This window comes from Lipotes vexillifer, unplaced genomic scaffold (genome assembly GCF_000442215.2).
Source record: "Lipotes vexillifer unplaced genomic scaffold, Lipotes_vexillifer_v1.1 scaffold776, whole genome shotgun sequence".
NCBI lineage: Eukaryota > Metazoa > Chordata > Mammalia > Artiodactyla > Lipotidae > Lipotes > Lipotes vexillifer.
Window position 1 is genome coordinate 2101977 of NW_006777292.1, and position 8552 is coordinate 2110528.

The following is an 8552-nucleotide window of genomic DNA, read 5'->3' on the forward strand; positions in this document are numbered from 1 at the left end:
TATTACTACTAAAAAACCAAAGTTGAAATCTATAAAAGATAAGGCATTTGGAAATAGCAAGTATATAAATCATAACATAGCAATACAAAGCACCAAAGACTCTATTGGAAATGATATACAGCTGTTTAAACAGATAATCTGTTACTGACTCTGCAGCTGGGTGAAAGTGCTACAAGAGATATTAAGAACTTGATAGGAGGTACTATTATCACAACACTCTCTACAGATGAAAAAATCAAGTACCAGAGCGTTAAGTATTAAGTGTTAGGAGGTGGTAGAGATGAGGTTTTGCTAAAACCCAAGTTTTTCCTACTTTACCATAGTACCTACCCCCGACATTTTCTTCAATTATGTTAAACATTCACTTAACATTCACTCGCGTAGTAAGACTATTAAACATAACTAATAGGTCTATGTCTTTAAAAGAAGATACCTCATAGCTCTTTTGTGAGATCACCCCAAGAAAAAAGAGGTGTAGGGCAGCTTCCTGGAGACTTTGGTCCACTATAGCATTTGAAAATAGGACTGGAAGGTAATAATCCTTTTAGGACTTGGTTTGTGGCAGTTCACACTCACCAGTGCCTTTCTACTTTGAACCCAAAGGAAAACAAACTGAGAACTAAAAACTTCTAAAACCTGGAAATTCTTCTTCAATCTTCTACTCGATTCCTGAAATCTTTACCCTTTTCAGTATTTATCTGTTTTCTATTGGGGTTCACAGCTAGGTACCGATAAAGAGGTTTTAATCTTAAAACCTTGTTCCCTCCATCCAACCATCCACCCACCCACCTGTTCGCCAATGGCTTCCATAAAAGATTCAAGTGGACATTTAATGTTAATTCATGCTACTACATCATTTTACTGGTCTTTCTCATAGTTACTGCATCTCCTGTAAGAGAAACTGCTTTGAGACATACATCAGCTTTTTTTTTTTTTAGGCTAGTATGATACTAGAAAAGAGAAGCAGGTGGTCAAGTAAAAGAAGCACTGCTAAGCATTCATAACCAAAATTCATTGATGAAAGTTTTTAAAAACTTTTTTTTAATGTTCAGAATACTTACATTTGTGGATTACATATTTTTAAATTTCCAAAGGCAGTAGAAACTCACAAAGCAGCAAGGGATAGAAATTATTCACATTTTATAAATAAGAACATGGAAAACAGCAAGGGTCAAATGACTTATGCATGGGACCCAATATTCAGCAACCCAAGCCAGGACTTCAAATTCCTTACTATGACTTTTGTAGTAAAATTATTAAGCTCAGCTGCTGCCTTCAATATTTGTTTCCATAGACATTACTAAGAAAACATTTTACTCTGGCATTTTTGTAATATGGCACCATTTATAGCTGTCTTCACTCATAATAACCTTATTAAATAACCATCTTTAGGGCTGGCAGTATACACAATTAGGGTCAACCTGGTTACTAGTGGCTAATGGCTGAGTCAAAATTTGAGTTATGTCATTTTTTTCTTGTATTTTCCCTGATTTAGAAGTTAAACCATACCCACATTTCTAACTTAGCCAAGCCCGTATCTTTTGGACCCAAATACAAAATCTCAAGAAGTGTAAAGGTTTCCATCACCAAAAGTACTCTTTTATCACTTTTGGATAATACATCAGCCAATCTAATGATTCCACAAACTTGTAGCGTGTGATTTCTTTTTTTCCTGTTTAGACTTTTTCCAAAGAATGATCTAATTCATTTTAGGCTGCGACAGAATAAACCCTATGCTAAAAAGAAAACTATATTTTTTTTGCTCTTTGTGCTGAAATATCGGAAGGATAATAAAAATAGTGAATTCAACTGTTAAGTTATTCAACTGTTAATTCAACTGTTAATTAAGTTATTAAGAATTCAACTGTTAATTAAGTTAATTAAGAATTCAACTGTTAATTAAGCCTAAAGAAAGAAGGAAGGAACATTTTATTTAATGTATTTCAGAAAGTTCAAACATTTGGAAAGATCACAAAAGCAAGAATGTTACCCATACAAGAGAAATTTATTAAAAAAATTAGTATCTTGTGGTTTAGATACACAGGTATAAGAGAAATTCCAGAAGGTGAAGCACCTTTTCCAGAAGCTGTTCCAAGGATGGTCAATACTGATTTCGAAATTGGTTGCTTAGGTCTTGAAGCTCTGTTACTAAGGTGTCCATTGCTGCTGTTTCATCAGCTAACTCCCTGGAAATTTCTCCACTTACCACATCTGTAAAAAGTTGCTGCAACATAAAGAACAAGGCAGAACTATCAAAACAATGAAAATCTCTTTAAAATAATATAGACAGAGTACAGAATTAAAATTCCCTTTGCTTAATAATACATTAAAGTATTATTTTAATAGTAGTATTTGTTCTATTTGCCATCCTGAAATATACAAGCTGCAACAATTAAAGGATGAATCAAACAACATGCCTGAACTTGTAAATTCAAATCAGCTCTGCTCTTCAAAATGGTTGCCTTGAATATTGATTATATTATTCATTTCAATGTCATAAGATGGTTTTTGGATAAAGAGACACCATTCATCCAAACAAAACAAATCTATTCTTTGTGTATACAAGCGAAACAAATGTATTTTATATTCAAGTTCATATAAAGCATACTTTTATGCTAATTATTTGAAAATTAATATGTCTTAGGACTCAGAGGGCACAAAGATCATCAAAATTTGGTGACAGCAAAAAAGCCCAGCAAAATAAAAGTGCCCCCCTTCGGTAAAAGGAATTGCCTTGGGAGGCATATTGCAACATACTCCAATAATGCCACCATGGCTGAAACATTCTGGAATGCCTCTCTAGGAGCTGCCTGCTGAGCCGATACAGGTACCCAAGAAAATCAGCTTCAGGATTTTATGACCGTGTGTGTGTGTGTGTGTGTGTGTGTGTGTGTGTGTGTGTGCGTATGCGCACACACGTGTTTTAATCAGAAATGTAATTTACTCAGCTTACCATAAATCTTTTTCATCACAACTGACTAGATGATTTGTTTACAAAAATCAAATTTACCATTACAATATAACTATTTACTACCACCATAGATGATAGCAATTGTTCTGACAGCTATTTTAAAAAGGGAATCCTGAAGATGTTCTGAGTGACGGCATCATCACTACAATAAGCTTAGAGTTTCTCATGGTGATTTATGGAGCAAAGAACATTCACTTGAATGCAGAACTTCAAAAATGCTTTGCAAAGCTTTGCCACATTACTGTGTAGTCACACCTTGTACAGCATTTCACGACAGACTGACATACCAACCACTGCAATGTGATCAGTAGAGAAAACACCTTTGAGGAAAGTAACTTGGACTCACATAGCACATTTGTTTTTACTAAGAATTATAGTGCTTGCAAATCATCATAAATCTGCACCACTTGGACTTCCCTGGTGGTACAGTGGTTAAGAATCCACCTGCCAATGCAGGGGACACAGGTTCGATCCCTGGTCTGGGAAGATCCCACATGCCGTGGAGCAATTAAGCCCATGAGCCACAACTACTGAGCCTGTGCTCTAGGGCCCACAAGCCACAACTACTGAAGCCCGCGTGCCTAGAGCCCGTGCTCCACAATGAGAAGCCCATGCACCGCAACAAAGAGTAGCCCCCGCTCGCCGCAACTAGAGAAAGCCCACACACAGCAACAAAGACCCAATGCAGCCAAAAATTAATTAATTAATTAAAAAATAGTGTGCATCACTTCCCTATAAAGCAAGGAGAAAGCAGAGAGAAACTGAGGCTTAGAAAGAATGAATAATTTGCTGAGGATCCCATGGAGTGTAAGTGGTATATCTGTTCTGTCTCCAGGCTCTCCACCGTTTTCACCAACTGCCCTCACGACCCCCTGTAGCAAATCTGTACAAGGACAGGGTGCTGAGGGCCGAGGAGTTACTGTGTCCTGGCCAAGCATGGACTTCATGACTTTAGGTGAATCTCTAGGTTCTACCTAGGAGTTTAATTCCATGAAGTCCCAGGCCTGGCAAGAAAAGACCAGAGATTCATGCAAACCAAGTCTGCTATTTAACACAGTTATCGTCATTCATTTTCACTCTTTAAAGTGTTCTGAAAAAGTGTTCTTTTGGAAGGCAATTCTGCTTAGCAAACCCAATTTGTTGAAAAAGTAGAAAAGACATATGATTTACTACAAAATCAGAGACTCCCAAATATTATATGCAAAAAGGTGCTTTCAAAGGAGATGTTGGGAAGCAATTTTTCCCATTTTCGGATAATCCAGTTGCAATCTAATGAGAACAAAATCTAAATACAGATGATGTTCTGAGGTCTCATTTTCAATGTTTGGAGTTCCAAAATATGAACGGATGGGTAGTACAGACAAGACTATTTATGTCATATAAGTACAGGTTTATGTAAAATTAATACATTATAAGAAAAATCTTTGCACAGAATAGGGAAATCTGTAGAGTACATCCTGAAGAAATAAACAATCATGGGTAGGTTAGTGATCTCACCAAAACTAGGAAAATGAGCTCCCAATTTGGGAAGGAGAGTCACAGAAAAAGTCTGCTACCTTGACTTTCTTTGAGAGAGCTCTTGCAGTTTTCTGAGAGACTCATAATCGGAAGTTGTTTGAAGTTTCCTGTTGGGAGAAAATACAGTTTCCCCAGGTAGACTAAAGAAACCTGGTTCCAGCATGCAGACTAATAAGGACAGAAAAGTGAGTTAATAATCTAAAGAGGCAAAAACGATGCTCTGATCTGAAAAGATCATCAATTAATAAAAAACATAGTCTGGAAAGGTTTTTACACGTGTCCAGAAGTGACCTTCACATGCCATGCATGGACTTGCTCTCAGAAGTGAAGTAAAATTAGTTTGCAACCCAGGATTAAATAGTGAAGGCAAGGAGAGATTAGAAAAAAAAGTGCTAAAGTGTGTTAGAAGTTATATTCCTTTAAATTTTGTTCCAAACCTGGCTGCATGTTAGAATTACCTGGGAAATTTAACACAAATTTCCCAGGCTCTGTCCCAGACCCGATCGGTCACAGGTAGAGATGTGGAGTCCAATCTTCAAAAAACCTCCCGCCATAATTCTCAGGTGTCCCCATCCTAGCACTGGTTCATAGGTTGGTAGTTGTAAACTGATAGCATGTGTTTTAGTTGTCAAACTTGAGTCAACCTATCTACCTTAATATTTGTGTCAAATCCATATATCACCTACTTAATATTCGTCTCTAAATCAATTTTTTATTTAAATAAAAGTATTTTAAAGGAAACATTAGAACACTACTGTAAATAGAAAATAAGCAATACTATTCATGAAATTGTAGGTCTGATATGCTAGTTATACTTTTTCTAACATGCACTGAAATAAATGCATATTAAAATAAAATGTTTACCCAAGTGCTACTAGTAGTATATATGCCACATTTTGGGAAAAAGTGATAATAAGTAGTAGAGCAGTGTTTTAATTTGACTTAAAGAAAGCATCAAGAGCTGGATTATAAATATTAATTTCAAAGACTCCTAAGTTACCCACGTGTAGGGTGATTTAGCCACTGGGTCAATGATCTCCTCACCAGTACAACTAATCACCTGGGGGCTGATGTCTAAAATATAACATGGGCCTAAAATTATCCTTCATGTGAAAGAAGACTTAAGAGCAGCTGGCTGATACCAAAGAGATTTTATTTTCTATGATAATTCTAATTAATTCACATTTCACTCTCACCTTTGCTTTAGATAACAAGCCCCGTAAATTGAGTCGAGCTGAAGAAAGCACTTGTATAGCCTCTTGGGGACTGGATTTGCTTTTACTGCATTTTATAGCCACTGGAAGATAAATATGGGGAAAACATCCATTAAAAATTGATAATGATAATTTGTAAGTACAAAAACCAATTAGTTAATTAGGATTTTATAGTAACAGACTTCAGAAATATTTCTACGTGACAAGTTTTATTTTGGTGAAAGGAAAATAAGTTATATGCATAAATTTTCCTTTTATCCCTTAAGAAGGATAGCTTATTGCTAAAAGGAAAATTTTGAGGAAAATGAGGGATATTTGGTGAGTTACAGACTGTTGGGAATGGACTGTGAAAACACACACGCACGTGCACACACACAAGCACAGAGTAATGAAATTAGGCAGAGACAAGGTCTAATTGAACACGGTACCAACAGAGAACAAAAACATATGCAGCTCATCTTAATGTGGCTTCTCACGGTACTGAGTCCCTAATGGGGAATCACAATTGCGGATGACACCAGCCCAAAGAAGTGACATGCCAGATATTTACAGCTCAATTCTTACTGCATTTTCGTACTCAGAGTTTACATCACCACTGTGGAAGAAGTGACGCCAACAACCTAGGTGCCTGCATTTAGGGAACGTGACCACGACCAGGCTCTGGGGTCACTAAGCCATGCTTGGTATCCATTAGCAAGAAGTGGGGGAGAGGCCAGTCACTCATTCCTGACACCTCTACCTCCAGCATTCTGGAGAGCCCATTTTCCTAAAACTTGAAGTTATCAAGAGCGTGTAACCCTTCCTAGCACAGGGCCTGCCTATTAATGCTTTTTAAGAGCAAGTGGTTAAGCACAGTGGTTAAGAATCCACCTGCCAATGCAGGGGACACAGGTTCAAGCCTTGGTCCGGGAGGATACCACATGCCGCGGAGCAACTAAGTCTGTGCGCCACAACTACTGAGCCTGCGCTCTAGAGCCTGCGTGCCACAACTGCTGAAGCCTGCGTGCCTACAGCCCATGCTCTGCAGCAAGAGAAGCCACTGCAATGAGAAGCCTGCGCACCACAACGAAGAGTAGCTCCCGCTTAACACAACTAGAGAAAGCCCCTGCGCAGCAACGAAGACACAATGCAGCCAAATAAATTAATTAATTAAAAAAAAAAAAGAACAAGAGCTCTGTAAAAATATAATGCCTCTATACCCTGAGAAAACCATAATTCATAAAGAGTCATGTATCACAATGTTCACTGCAGCTCTATTTACAATAGCCAGGACATGGAAGCAACCTAAGTGTCCATCAACAGATGAATGGATAAAGATGTGGCACATATATACAATGGAATATTACTCAGCCATAAAAAGAAATGAAATTGAGTTATTTGTAGTGAGGTGGATGGACCTAGAGTCTGTCATACAGAGTGAAGTCAGAAACAGAAAAACAAATACCATAGGCTAACATATATATATGGAACGTAAAAAAAGATGGTTCTGATGAACCTAGGAGAGGACAGGAATAAAGATGCAGATGTAGAGAATGGACTTGAGGACACAGGGTGGGGAGGGGAAGCTGGGACAAGGTGAGAGAGTAGCATTGACATATACACACTACCAAATATAAAATAGATAGCTAGTGGGAAGCAGCCGCATGGCACAGGGAGATCAGCTTGGTGCTTTGTGACCACTTAGAGGGGTGGGATAGGGAGAATGGGAAGGAGGCTCAAGAGGGAGGGGATATGAGGATATATGTATAGCTGATTCACTTTGTTATACAGCAGATACTAACACACCATTGTAAAGCAATTATACTCCAATAAAGATGTTAAAAAAAATTTTTAAGTACACACACACACACATATATATATATGAATGTGTATATATAAAAAAAAGAAAAAAAAAGAAGGTATATGCCTAATGAGCAGAGGGGCAAAATAAAATGTTGCTGAATTAAGAAAGAAAAAAAAAAACATGCACAAAACGAGAAATTCTAAAAGAATGAAACTAACTTGGAATAAATAATATTTAATGTCTTGCTAAAATATATATATATATATATAATGCCTCGCATTTCTCCACTGATTTGTTCTTGTTTTTGTTCCTCTAAATTATGCTCACTACAAACAGATCAATAATCAGATCCTATTTTAAAACTACACTGAACAGTGCAACAACTTAAGTTTACTTAGTACCCTGTATCTCAGAACAGGGATGGAAAACAGATTTCTTTCTGTATGCAAGCTCTCACCAATTGGTGGAGGTTGCTTGTGCCTGGCAAAATAGTTTTGCCATTCATTAACACCTTCCATGGCTGGTGAGAACTATGCTTGACATTCCTATTCTAAAGTAATAATCAGACTTTGAAAGGATGCATGGTAATCAACAACGTTACACTCATTTTCAAAGGGTACAGTTAACATGGAGATAGTGAGGATTATGATGTCTGTGTTCCATAATAGAGGAAGGTTGTAACTGCTATTACTGAGGTACTTGGGCTATTTAGTACCTAGTAACATATCAAAAACAGCTGTGATTCTGTTTTCAATCCTTCATTGTCATTTTGAGAAAAACAAAAAAGCAAAAAGACAAACAGTGCTCCATTAGTCCCCTTCCTCAATCCCATTTCCAAAAGGCGTTAGAGATGGGGAGACAGAGAGAGAGAGAGGGGGAGACAGGCAGAGAGAGAGAGAGAGGCAGAGAGACAGGGAGAGAGAGAAATAACCTGCTGTTTTAAATCATCGGGAAATCCAAGACAGCTGTGCTTCCTCCAGGCAGACTGTAGTTAAAATGTGTAACTATTATTTTAGAAGTTCCTGGATGGCAAAGAAGGAACAAACTTTTGTCCACTCTTTCCCAG

The 8552-nt window shown here is 37.5% G+C and overlaps 1 protein-coding gene across 1 annotated transcript in view; it reads right to left on the minus strand.

Moving 5' to 3' along the window:
* Nucleotides 1–1984: 1984 nt before the first annotated feature.
* The window catches only part of TTC27 (tetratricopeptide repeat domain 27), a 175054-nt gene continuing 168486 nt past the window's right edge, over nucleotides 1985–8552 (minus strand). The window contains exons 19-20 of the mRNA XM_007450951.1: nucleotides 5686–5786; nucleotides 1985–2224 (exon numbers count right to left, since the gene is read on the minus strand). Coding sequence (XP_007451013.1) covers nucleotides 2102–2224; nucleotides 5686–5786 — 224 coding nt within the window. The 3' untranslated portion in view covers nucleotides 1985–2101. The remainder of the gene's footprint in view (nucleotides 2225–5685; nucleotides 5787–8552) is intronic.